General features: G+C 42.7%; 1 protein-coding gene across 3 annotated transcripts in view; it reads right to left on the bottom strand.

The window, feature by feature from the left end:
- The window catches only part of PLCB1 (phospholipase C beta 1), a 627,028-nt gene that overhangs the window by 135,789 nt on the left and 477,127 nt on the right, over positions 1 to 14,112 (bottom strand). For all 3 annotated transcript variants that reach the window (XM_039531329.1, XM_039531330.1, XM_039531331.1), the window contains exons 15-16: positions 8,986 to 9,056; positions 7,871 to 7,967 (exon numbers count right to left, since the gene is read on the bottom strand). In XM_039531329.1, the coding sequence (XP_039387263.1) occupies positions 7,871 to 7,967; positions 8,986 to 9,056 (168 nt within the window). The remainder of the gene's footprint in view (positions 1 to 7,870; positions 7,968 to 8,985; positions 9,057 to 14,112) is intronic.

Here is a 14,112-nt window from a genome sequence, read left to right as displayed (position 1 = left end):
TGATGTTTGCAGTTATGAAATGGCTCGGCATTTAATCAGCTGTACAATTAATAAAAACAATAACGACAATAATAATAACGGGTATTTTTGGTCAAGTTAGGAAGGGTAGAAATTGGCCACATAAACAAGATAAGTTCCGTGCAGAGACATTTATTTCCATAGGGATGCTTTGCACGTTAGGGCAAGGGTCTTAAATCACTTGACAAAGTTTAATTCTGCCTCACATCATCCTTGGGAGATAAGTATTATCGTCCCCACTTTTATAAACGGGGAAACAGATATGCAGAGGGTAAAGAGAGCTGCAGTGTGAAAAGGAGTGGGTGGGAATGGATTTGTGCTGTTCTCTGCTTCTCGGCAGGGTGCTGCACTGTAAATAATCAGTTTAAATTACGGTACTTTTAAAGTTTTAGACTGTTGAACATTAATATCCTGTTGGATTGTATGTGCTGTCATTATATGTGATGCTATGAAGTATTGTCCTATGTATTACTGACATATATTGTGAGGCTGGGAACATCCATAAACAGCCTTTCAGTTACAACAAAGAAGTAGCCATCAATAGCCAGACAGCAGTAATAGCTCATCAATATCCATCAAGAAAAGAATCCACTATCCCAGAGACTCCTATAGCATGTAGGCAATGGAGACTGCTTGACCAATGGGGACTGCCTGATCCTCCCGTCACAGCAAAGATCTTTCCAGCAACCTGAAAAAGTATAAGAGAGGGGAAGTGACATCATCACTTGGCATCTTCCCCCCAGAAGAACGTCTGGAAGACAAAGACTATGAACGGGAGAAGGGTGGTCCCAGGCTGGAATGTAGTCGTAGCCTGTGTATTGACAAACTGTACCTGCTTGAACCATCTGTCAGGTTTGATTCAACTCTTGCTTAGACTAAACGTTTAGGATTTAGAATGCGTATTTACTTTTGATTTTCTTAAGGTAAACTATCTCTGACCTTTATGCCTACCACTTATAATCTGTCTTTCTGTAGTTAATAAATCTGTTTTATATTTTACCTAAAGCAGCGTGTTTTGATTGAAGTGCTTGGGAAAACTCAGCTCAGGTTAACAAGGGCAGCTGCAAGTCCACTATCCTTTGTTGGAGTGGTCAATGAGGTAATGAGCTTACATTGGCCAGGCTTCTGACTAGTGCAACACGGTACAGTTCTGGGATACATGAGAAATCATTCATGTAACTCAGTTGGGTGTGTCCCTGCCTGAGGATGGCTGTGTAAGTGCAGTGCCTATCAGAGGTTTGTAGTTTGACATCAGCATCACAATGTGAGAGACAACCCAGGTTGGTGGGTTCAGAGGATTCAGCTATTCACAGTCCAGGTTGCACCCTGGAGACCCTGTCACAGATTCATGCTGGATTTTTCATAAATGTGACTCCTGCTACCGGAAAAAATCAAAATATTGAAAATTAAGACCTTTATCCTGCATTGACAGAGTTACATAACTTTACTCACATGAACAGTCCTACTGACTTCAAGGGATTGTTTAAGGTTAAGCATGTGCCTTGGTGTTTGCAGTATCAGGAGCTAAAACTGTATTTTAATTAAAAACTTTTATCTTAGCAGCATACAGTCTTGTTCACTTCAATACAAAGGTGCTTCAGTGTTAACAACAGGGAGTTGTGTAGGCTTCCACTACATTAAACAAAATTATTGTGAATGTGTTTATACACACAGGCCAACATTTTCACAAATAGGAGCCCAAAGCTCTTCTGACTTGTGTAAGTTTAATATATCGGAAGGCGGGTCTGGTTGTGAATACAGCATGGGTGATATGCTTAACAATGTTGTGATGTTGTGCTTGAGTTTGTGTTTTCTCACAGCAAAGATTGTAATGAGGCCCTGGATGTGTCTTTTTCAATTCAGATACACTTTTTAAGTGTGAAACTTCTTAACAGAAAAAAAAATCTATGTAAAATTTGAAATTTTACTAACAACTGGGGGAAAAAAACCCCAAGGACAAAACACCTTTGCAATTTAAAACTATAGACTCATAGACTTTAAGGTCAGAAGGGACCATTATGATCGTCTAATCGGACATCCTGAACAACGCAGACCACAGAATCTCACCCACCCACTCCTGTATCAAACCTCTAACCTATGTCTGAGCTATTGAAGTCCTCAAATTGTGGTTTAAAGACTTCAAGGTGCAGAGAATCCTCCAGCAAGTGACCTGTGCCCCATGCTGCAGAGGAAGGCAAATAACTCCCAGGACCTCTGCCAATCTGCCCTGGAGGAAAATTTCTTCCCGACCCCAAATATGGCGATCAGCTAAACCCTGAGCATGTGGGCAAGACTCACCAGCCAGCACCCAGGAAAGAATTCTCTGTAGTAACTCAGATCCCACCCCATCTAACATCCCGTCACAGGCCATTGGGCATATTTACCATTAATAGTCAAAGATCAATTAATTGCCAAAATTAGGCTATCCCATCATACCATCTCCTCCATAAACTTATCAAGCTTAGTCTTGAAGCCAGATATGTCTTTTGCTCCTACTGCTCCCCTTAGAAGGCTGTTCCAGAACTTCACTCCTCTGAGGGTTAGAAACCTTTGTCTAATATCAAGTCTAAACTTCCTGATGACTAGTTTATATCCATTTGTTCTTGTGTCCACATTGGTCCTGAGTTTAAATAATTCCTCTCCCTCCCTGGTATTTATTCCTCTGATATATTTATAGAGAGCAATCAGATCTCCCCTCAGCCTTCTTTTGGTTAGGCTAAACAAGCCAAGCTCTTTGAGTCTCCTTTCATAAGACAGGTTTTCCATTCCTCGGATCATACTAGTAGCACTTCTCTGTACCTGTTCCAGTTTGAATTCATCTTTCTTAAACATGGGAGACCAGAACTGCACACAGTATTCCAGATTAGGTCTCACCAGTGCCTTGTATAACGGTACTAACACCTCCTTATCTCTACTGGAAATACCTCACCTGATGCATCCCAAGACCGCATTAGCTTTTTTCACGGCCATATCACATTATCAGCTCATAGTCATCCTGTGATCAACCAACACTCCGAGGTCCTTCTCCTCCTCTGTTACTTTCAACTGATGCATCCCCAGCTTATAACAAAAATTCTTGTTATTAATCCCTAAATGCATGACCTTGCACTTTTCACTATTAAATTTCATACTATTACTATTACTCCAGTTTACAAGGTCATCCAGATCTTCCTGAAGGATACTCCAGTCCCTCTCTGTATTGGCAATACCTCCCAGCTTTGTGTCATCCTCAAACTTTATTAGCACATTCCCACTTTTTGTGCCAAGGTCAGTAATAAAAAGATTAACTAAGATTGGTCCCCAAACCGATCCCTGAGAAACTCCACCAGTAACCTCCCTCCAGCCTGACAATTCACCTTTCAGTACGACCCGTTGTAGTCTCCCCTTTAACCAGTTCCTTATCCACCTTTCAATTTTCATATTGATCCCCATCTTTTCTAATTTAGCTAATAATTTCCTATGTGGAACCGTATCAAATGCCTTACTGAAATCGAGGTAAATTAGATCCACTGCGTTTCCTTTGTCTAAAAAATCTGTTACCTTCTCAAAGAAGGAGATCAGGTTGGTTTGGCACGATCTACCTTTTCTAAAACCATGTTGTATTTTGTCCCAATTACCATTGACCTCAATGTTCTTAAATACTTTCTCCTTCAAATTTTTTTCCAAGACCTTGCTTACTACGGATGTCAAACTAACAGGCCTGTAGTTACCCGGATTCCTTTTTTTTTTCCTTCTTAAAAATAGGAACTATGTTAGCAATTCTCCAGTCATATGGTACAACCCCCGAGTTTACAGATTCATTAAAAATTCTTGCTAATGGGCTTGCAATTTCATGTGCCAGTTCCTTTAGTATTCTTGGATGAAGATTATCTGGGCCCCCTGATTGAGTCCCATTAACCTGGGACATAATGGGAAGAAAGTAAAGAATTAGCAAGACAGATGAAAAGTCATTTCAAATGTTTAAAAATCCATTTAAATTAAAAAAGCTTGATTTCATCCCCTCCCCCCATGCATTAATCTTTAGTGGACTTCCCCAAGGTCACTGAGTGAGTCAGGGGCAGAGTTAGCAACACAGCCTGGTGTCCTGCCACCCAGGCCAGTTTTAACCAATATACAACACTCTAACAATAATGTCTTTTTATACTTCAACACCATAAATACTCAGCCCTAATGTTATAATGCAAGGAGTGCCCAAATGAGAATAAAATATGTTTGGATCAAAGCTTAGAGTTAAAACCTGCTGTGTTAAATCTGCACATACTGTTCCTTACAAGAGGCAGAAATCAGTTAGGGAAAGAGCATGTAAGAGATAAATCTAACACCCAGATTTTTGACAACAGATACATCGTATTGTTCTGAAAGGTTGGTAGGCTTCAGAGTAAGAGTTCCCTCACCCATTTAGCTTCCTTTATAGTAGGAATATTTTTCCCCAGAATGTGGACTCATAACTGCTATTAGTGTTGATGGAAGTGTAGCGAGGCAGAGTGGCCTCCCTCTGATGCTGACAGGGAGGAACCATTCCCAGCCCCCGCGGGAGTGGGTGAAGCCAGGCCAGGCCCACCCCGCCCTTTGCACTGGAAGCAGAGGAGCGGAACAGGAAGTATAAGAGGCAGGGCTTCCAGCTCAGTTAAGGGAGAGCCAGGGAAGGAGTCAGACGCCTCTGCCTTGCTGCTGGCCCCCGAGCCAGGGACCACGCTTTACCAACACCGGAAGGAACACCCCGAGGAGCTGTTGGAACAGCCATGTGCCAAGTACGCCAAGGAACCTGGTCTCCTTGCTGGTGATGGAGGTCCCCTTTGAGTAGGTTGCTATGGACCTCATGGGACCACTCCTGAAGAACGCTGTTGGGTTCCGCTACGTTCTGGTCCTACTACCACTGAGGAGTACAAGCTCTTGGCCTACTGGCAGGGGCCATATCAAGTATTCTCTCAGATAGGGCAGGTAAGGTGTGAAATTTGGCAACTGAACTGATGGAAGAAAAAACAACTATACCATGTCATCTTGGACTATGCCACCAGAAGCTATTCCGATGCAGAGCATCATGGCCTGGACCATTGCAGGAGAGCTCCTTAAATTTTTTGCCCGGATAGGCTCACCCCGAGAGATTCTCACTGACTAGGGCACCAACTTCATCTCCTGGCTATTCCGGTAAGTGTGTGGGCTCTCAGGGGCCAACAATTAGGCACTTCCGTCTACCACTCCCAGACCAACAGACTGGTCAAATGTTTCAATTGGACATTAAAGGCAATGCTGCGCAAATTCCTCCTAGGAGAGCTGTGCTGGTGGGACCAGCTAATTCCACCCCTGCTGTTGGCCATCAGGGAGGTGCCCCAGTCCTCCGTGGTGTTCTCCCCATTCAAGCTACTCTTCGAGCACTGGCCCCAGGAGTTGCTCAACCTGATGTGTAAGACCTGGGAGCACTCTCCGTCACTGGCCCAGGGACTCGTATAATATGTATTCCAGTTCCAGGAGAGCCTGAACCATGCCAGGACTCTGGCGAAGGAAAACGTGCAAGTTGCCCCCGGGATCCAGGAGTGATGCTATAAACATGGGGCACAGTCTTGGACCTCTGAAGCTGGTGAACAGGTCCTGCTCCTACTACCTTCTGAGGAGTACAAGCTCCTGGCCCACTAGCAGGGGCTGTACGAAGTAACCTGTCGGGTAGGAGCCAGTAATGTATGCAATTCAGCAACTGGACTGGCAAAGAAGAAATAACAACTCCACCATGACAACCTCCTGAAGATTTGGCAAGAGCAGGAGGGTCTATTGATTACCCCTTACTCTCCTGAGCCAGACCTGGGCCCGCACCATTCTGTGGCAATCAGCCCCGAGGAACCATGACTCGGGGATACCCTCACCAAGGAGCAACAGAGGCAGGCTTGAAGCCTGTTGAAGGCCTTCCCTAAGACCTTCACTGCCCTACCTGGCCAGACCACTCGGGGGGTGCGATGGTTGTGAGGTGACGCGGTACCTCCTGCGATGTGACCCTGCACTTTTGCATTGACTTCCAAAGGGTAAACAGGATCTCTAAATTCGATGTGTACCCAATACCCCGAATCAATGAATTGCTTGACCGCCTGGGGGAAGCTCGCTTCATCACCGCCCCTCACAAAGGGCTGCTGACAAATCCGCCTTAACCCAAGCTTGAGAGAGAAGACGGCGTTTGCCATGCCAACAGAGATCTACCAGTTTATCTGGACGCCCTTCGGTCTCTATGGGGCCCCCACAACCTTCCAGAGGCTGATGGATCGCCTCCTCCTGCAGCCCCAAGGTTCCTATGCTGCAGCATATCTCAATGACATGGTGATATACAGCCAACGCCAGGAGAACCATCTCAACCAAGTGGCAGCTGTCGTATGGGCCCTGCGGGCCTAACTGCCCGCCAACCCAAGGAAGTGTCAATCGGGTGGCAGGAAATGACATATCTTGGGTACACACTGGGACTAGGACAGGCACGGCCTCTCATTAGAAAGGTTCAGGCCTTGCAGGCCTGGTTACCACCCACCATGAAGCAACAAAGGCATCAGTTCTTGAAGCTAGCCGGCTATTCCCTCTGATGCTGACAGAGAGGAACCACTCAAAACCTCTACAGGGAGTATAAATGTGTATCCAACAGAGAATTTAGTATTAGAAACAGGCAACTTGAAGACAAACATCTTACTATAAGTTGGACCAGTACACACACACACACACACACACGTTAAAACATGTTTTCAATGTTTTATAACAAAGCCGTGAAGCTGGTTCAAGATAGAAAGTGATGTAAAGACTTCTTGCAGCCCTATTATCGCTGTTGAGCTGATGGATGAGAATCAGAGAGATATAAATATATATACATACATTGACTGAACAATGAAGTTTTAAATATTTCAATACATTTGTTTGGGGGAGTTACTTAATTTGCTTCTGATGAAGCACTTATCATCACACTCATAGCAACTGCACTACAAGGATCAGTAGATGTAAAATCTTGTATAGAGGTAATGGATTTAGGCAACCATAACCCTGGTCTTCAAGGGCCGCCATAAATCCAGGATTTAACAACTAAAATGCAATATGCTGCTTTAACAAAAAAGAAATGTCAAGAACATGTTGTCTCCTGTCAAAACACCATGAAAAAGGGCAGGGAGATGGTAGGGGGTTCTGCTCTTAGACAGGAAATGCTGCTGCTCTGTTTATTAACGATGCTGCAAAGTGCATTCCCAGCAAGACTTTATCAGTGAAAAATCAGCAGGGGATGAAGTTATAGCCTAGGCTGTGGCAGAAAAGATAGATTGACATGAGGGGTGGGCTCTGTGTTATCTGTTATACGTGCAATGTGGGCACAGCGTAAAAGCACTTGCTCTTTCTCACTCAATGCTCACGAGCTCGTTGTTCAAAAGTGGACAATACGCCTTGCTTTTCTGACACTGTTTATTCATGGACATTAAATTTGATGAGCAAAGACTTTTTCAATTCCAGAAACTTTGTCGAACCTGCCGCACACACTGCGTACCAATGTTTACCATAGACAAAACTGAATGTTTAGACCAATGCCTATCTCAAAATGAATGTGGATCTACTGTTGATTGATACATGTGCGTAGTTTCTAATACTCTTAACAGGATTTATGCAATGCACTAAAGAGAGAAAAGCAGAGAGTCTTCAGTTCTCTAAGCACTCTTCTCCTATATCTAACGGGACAGATCCTCCAATGGTGTCTACTTGACTTCCATGGAGATCTGACAACTGAATTTACACTGGTTGAGCATCTGCCCTATGATACGTTCAAATAATTCCAACTGAGTTAAGAAAACGACCTCCTAAGTAATTGCCAGTATAAAATGATTCTACGGATATTTAGATTACTCACTGTTTGATATCTCAAAAGACTCAAACTTCACTGGCTGTATGTAGTTCACCAGGTTAGACATTTCTTCAGTGGCCATGGCTTCTCTGCCAGCAGTGCCCTAGAACAAGGATCCAAGCAAAGGCTTTGTGTTTAGTGCATATCAAACGTCACTGGTGGGATTTCTATAAAGTAGACTTTATATATCTAAGACTCCAAGTGCCGGTACCTGTCACAGCAAAGTCAATGGGAGCGTTACTATTTACTTTAGTGGGTGTGGGATCAATGTCCAATAGATCATTATTCATTTGTATATGCAGATTATCTGGCCTATTTCCCTTTGATATGTAGCTTGGCTTATCCCCTTTAGTCTCCTCATCTAGAGGAAGGGAGTCATTTTTGTTTGTTTTTGTTAATAGGATGTTAGCCAATGAACTTCACGCAGAAAGACGTGAAACTCTTGGAGGGAAGGAGGAATTTCAAGGGGACAAAAGGAAATACGTGTGAAATAGTCTTAATTAGCCTTGTGGGAATTTCACAGATTTATGAAGAGGAGACCTCTACCACTCTTGCATCTGACAAAGTGGGTATTCACCCACAAAAGCTCATGCTCCAAAACGTCTGTTAGTCTATAAGGTGCCACAGGATTCTTTGCCACTCTATTTAAAAGTTAAATCACATAGCTGATATTCTAAGACTTTATACATGCCTGTAAGATCCCTGGGGAACAGACTGCAATATCTTATCTTCTGAAAAATGCTGAGCACATTGCGAGCACCCATATAAATGAATAATAATAAATGTGTCTCCTACAGATTTCAACAGAGAACTGCACAGCATAGTTATATATAAGCTTGTATATATATCACTATAGATATATACACACACATATATAATAAAGAAGTAGCTGTCTAAAACTGATTAATTATATCACATTTTACTAAGTTAAAATATGAATAAAGTGAGCAACAATGTGCACGTTGTTCAAGAATCCTTGGCAAATATGTCTAAAGTTCGTATTATGTTTTAAGTGCATGTCTTTCTTTTTCCACTAGATGGCAGTCCAACACTTAGTAATGCAAGCCAAATTAAAGGACCAGAATCACTCCACCACTATTTCAAAATATTTAAATCCTTACTTCATCCGTTGACGATTTTTTGCAGTCATCATCATAGTCATCGTCATCGTCACTCTCGATCTCTGCTTCTCCTGCAACATTTTAATTACAATGCAATTATTGGCTGAAACAATGATTATAAATCCCAAGACTATCCTTGATAGATACCTTCAAGTACTGTTGCTTTTGAGGGTTCCACATTTTAGGGCAGCGGTTCTCAAACTGCGGGTTGGGACCCCTCAGAAGGTCGCGAGGTTATTACATGGGGGGGTCGCGAGCTCCACCCCAAACCCCACTTTGCCTCCAGCATTTATAATGGTGTTAAATATATAAAAACATGTTTTTAATTTATAAGGTGGTTCGCACTCAGAGGCTTGCTATGTGAAAGGGGTCACCAGTACAAACGTTTGAGAACCACTGCTTTAAGGGGACTGCCTCTTATATAACACACCAAATTCACTGTCTTGAGTGGCTTAGCCATCCTCAACATCGCTGACTTACTTTGGGGAATAAGCCTGTCAAACAAACAACTCCTTTGTGTCTTTGTAAAGGACTTTTGTGGTCAACAAAACAGTGATTCAGAACAGCAGTTTAGATGTTAGAATAATGAACTCAAAAAAAGAATGCTGCATTGTGATAGTCCGTGTATATACAATATCACGTATTATTAACCAAGGATAGTCCAATGGTTGGGACTTGGGCTGACTTGAGTTCAAGTCTCTCCTCTGCCACAGATGTCCTGGGTGATGTTGGGCAGGTCACTTACCTTTTTCTTTCTGCCTCAGTTCTCCTTCTGTAAAATGGGGATAATAGCACCTTCCTACACTCACAAGGGTGTAGTAAGGATAATACATTAAAGATCCTGAGATGCTCAGAAACCATGGCAATGGAGACTATATTAGTACCATTACTTAGATTGTAACCTCTTTCTTTGTACAATGCCTAACACAATGGGGCTGCATTCTCCATTAGCCCTTACGCACTACTGTAATAAACTTAGTTATGACTGCTAACAACAATGTACTTATTCAATAAATAATATTTTGGGTTACATTAAAATATTTAATATCTTTATTATCATAATATATTGAAAATTGTGAGGCAGATACTCAGTTGCTATAAACTGGCAACAGTTCCTTTGATTTCAATGGAGCTATTTCACTGTACACCAATTGAGGTTCTGTCCCTGCATGTTTTCCTAGTAGTCAGCTCTGAGATGGCATATCACATACATACCAGCAGAGGACAGTGCAAACTAAGCAATGTGAAGAAGCTGCTTCAATAGCATTCTTTTACTCAAAAAGTACTGAATGAATAGACGAGACTGAATTACACAGATTTTTAAACCTTGTTCTGTTATTTTATACCAATCAAAACCCTATGGGCAAGACAGATTAATTTGTTACTAAATCAAAGAAACGTTTTCCCTCCAAATAAAATAGTCTTATTATAGTGCTTTCAGGAAACAATCACGTTCAACAAAAATCGCAGCCTTATCTTTTTCCTTCGAAATTTCTACTGTAGATTTTACGTTCAGAAAGAAGCCATCAAAACTGAGCTTTAACTTACGCAGCAGATCCCTACATGGACCTGCAAGGTCAATATGTTTTATTGCAGGCTGCAAAAATCTGTTGATTTCACAACCTTTTGCTCATGGTTTTCACTTTTCTCATTTAGCCATGGCAAAGCAATTTTCTTTTGGCACCAGGAATGGCTAACATCCTTGCATGCTGCAAAAACAAACTGCAGTGTGAGAATTTATCCACAATGCCACAATCTTCCTCCTTGCGGGGAAGAGGTAATTCAGTCCCGATTCTTCATCTCAATTCCTGGCCTGATTCAAAGCCCACTGAAGTCAACTTAATGACCCTTATTGACTATGTAGAGCACATATAATGAAAGCAACATGGGCTCCTTTTTCAACCGAGCTACGATTCCCCAGGCTGGGTTTCCTCCCAAACACTGGTGTTGATATGGCATGCTTTTATTCATGAACAAATCTTTGTCTGAACATTTCATTGAAGAAAATAACATGATTGCTCAACAGGCTCATGGGATAGCTTGGGGAACTTTAATGTATTGTTAAGAGCCTGAAGTGTTCTCGCTGGATTTCCAGTAACAGCCACTGGCTATGAATCTCCTAATTTATTCATTTAGATTAGCAAAAAGCACTTCCTAGAGTCCATTAAAAGGGAAGAAGAGGCAGATTATGGCAAATTTGCCCTGCTGAGATTAGTATATATTGGTGGCACCCATTGGTTTGCAGCTTATTATCACCAGACGTATCCATGGAGGGAAATCTGCAACATATTACCTATTTATTTTAAAAGGTTTAACTGAAAAATCCCCAGTTAGATCAATTCTCACTTCCAAGGGTTCTCCTGGGACAGCATAAGCTGCAGCTGTGGAACACTCTGTTTGCAGGAAGCTGGGAATGGGCGACAGGGGATGGATCACTTGTTGATTCCCTGTTCTGTTCATTCCCTCTGGGGCGTTCCCTCTTATGTACTTGTACAGGTCTACGAACAAATACTGCAAATTAATACAGCTTTAGAAACTATGCGTCAGATCCTCAGCTTGTCTGAGTTGCCATAGCTCCATTGACTGTTGTAGTTCTACTGGAAATTACACCAGCTGAGGATCTGGATTTATGATGTTAGATGAAGCTACAATGAAAACCATGGGAGTAAAGGGTAGTTGAACTGAGTCTGACTACAGATATTTGAGCACTATGTATGCAGTCAGATAAGAGATGGTGCTAGATACTGGGGTTTCCAAAGAAGCCTAAGAGAATTAGGTGTCCAACATTGAATGAAATTCAGAACCGCCTTAGGCCCCTTTGCAAATCCCTGTCTCAGTGAATAAAAATGTAAAATTCACGTGTGCAGCTCTGTTAGCAGTCTAAACTGCACCAATATAGCTCAAAAAATTGGAAAATGTCCAGTGGAGGGCAACAAAAATGATTAGGGGGCTGAAGCACATGACTTATGAGGAGAGGCTGAGGGAATTGGGATTGTATAATCTGCAGAAGAGAAGAATGAGGGGGGATTTGATAGCTGCTTGCAACTACCTGAAGGGGGGTTCCAAAGAGGATGGATCTAGACCAGTGCTTCTCAAAGCCGGTTTGCGGCTTGTTCAGGGAAAACCCCTGGCGGTTCGGGCTGGTTTGTTTACCTGCCGCGTCCGCAGGTTCAGCCGATCGCAGCTCCCACTGGCCGCGGTTCGCTGTCCCAGGCCAATGGGGGCTGCGGGAAACGGCGTGTGCCAAGGGATGTGCTGGCCACCCTTCCCGCAGCCCCCACTGGCCTGGGGTGGCAACTGCGGCCAGCGAGAGCCGCGATGGGCCAAACCTGCGGACACGGCAGGTAAACAAACCGGCCCGGACCGCCAGGGGCTTTCCCTGAACAAGCAGCGGCCCAACTTTGAGAAGCACTGATCTAGACTGTTCTCATTGGTAGCAGAGGACAGAACAAGGAGAATTGGTCTCAAGTTGCAGTGGGGGAGGTCTAGGTTGGATATTAGGAAAAACTTTTTCACTAGGAGGGTGGAGAAGCACTGGAATGGGTTCCCTAGGGAGGTGGTGGAATCTCCTTCCTTAGAGGTTTTTAAGGCCCAGCTTGACAAAGCCCTGGCTGGGATGATTTAGTTGGGAATTGGTCCTGCTTTGAGCAGGGGGTTGGACTAGATACCTCCTGAGGTCCCTTCCAACCCTGATATTCTATGATTCTATGATTCAATCAACCGAGGACCTGTAGCAACACCTTGTGCGGGAAAGTACCTTTTATTTACTCTTTGGATACCTTTCAGTGCTCACATACTTCTTAGATTTAGGAGCTCATTTTATTTAGCTTGTAAATTTAAAGCGGTCACTTGCTGGCAGCTGGCAATGGGCCAGCTCCTCGGCGGGTGTAAATCGGCAAAGCTCCTCAGATTACAAAAGCACAATGCTGATTCACACTAGCTGAGAAGCTAGTTCTAAACGCTTTAATCCATTTTTACTCAGTCACCCAGGGAGCACATATGCCTCCTTCATCTTCCCCTACCACTCCTGCAACTTTCCATGAGTAGTTCCTCTGCAGACCATAGTGAATTTTACCCTAAGAGGGAAGGTTTAAGAATTTGACCAACTATTTTTTAAATGTTAGCCAGGCACTTAGCAGTTATCCAAACTTTGGCTGCTTTAAGCACTCTGTTGCTTTGGGCCTTTATATTAAATAATCCGTCCATGTAAAGCGCATGAAAAACAACCGATCGCCAATGCACGGACAGGAAAGGAAACAAAATACCACGATGCTAGAAAAGAGATTTTCTTTTGCACAAATGAAACTCTAATCCAAACCAATTTCTCAAACGTCTGATGATTTGGCCAGCATACAATGCTGCAGTGAAGCTGGTGGGATACAGGCATGTTCAACTCACAGAAAAGTGACTTAAATTGGTTTATAAACCAACTTAGTGAATCAGCTGCAAACCCTTGTGTGAACACACTTCTTTTGGGTTATAAATAATAATAATAATATTTTGCTGCTATATTTTGCTTACAAGTACATCCAAGAGTCATCTTTAAGACTGTCCCAAAACAGTTTCAACTAAAGCCAAATAAGCCTAGCTTAAAATGAAATACAAATCTCTGCACCTTTTGCATCAGTTTGACTAAAATGGTTTTAAATTGCACCTGTAATTAAACGGGCACAACTTTCTTGTGTAATAATAATACCCAGCACTTATTCAGCACTTTTCATCCACAGATCTCACAAGTGCTTAACAAAGGAGGTCAGAATCATTATCTCCATTTTCCAGAAGGGGAAACGGAGGCACAAGGCAGTGACGTGACTTGCCCAAGGTCACTCAGCAGGTCAGTGGGCAAGCAAAGAATAGAAGCTAGCTCTCCCAAGTCCCAGTCCAGTGCTTAATTGACTATGCAACACTGCTTGTCAAGGCAAGTCCTTATTCTCACAAGCCCTGTATACCATTATAAACACATTTAAATAATAGATTTTTAAAAACCTACATTACAAGAACTTTAAGCTTGCAAAAATCACACAATCAAAAGTTAGGAAATGGCAGAATTGAAGTTGCCTGTGCTACCTTAATTCAGCTGTCTTGTGTGTATGCATTATGATATCTTTAATTACATGACTGGCTGAC

The sequence above is a fragment of the Mauremys reevesii genome, linkage group 3, assembly GCF_016161935.1.
Source record: "Mauremys reevesii isolate NIE-2019 linkage group 3, ASM1616193v1, whole genome shotgun sequence".
In the NCBI taxonomy this organism is placed as follows: domain Eukaryota; kingdom Metazoa; phylum Chordata; order Testudines; family Geoemydidae; genus Mauremys; species Mauremys reevesii.
This window is presented reverse-complemented; position numbering and strand designations above follow the sequence as displayed.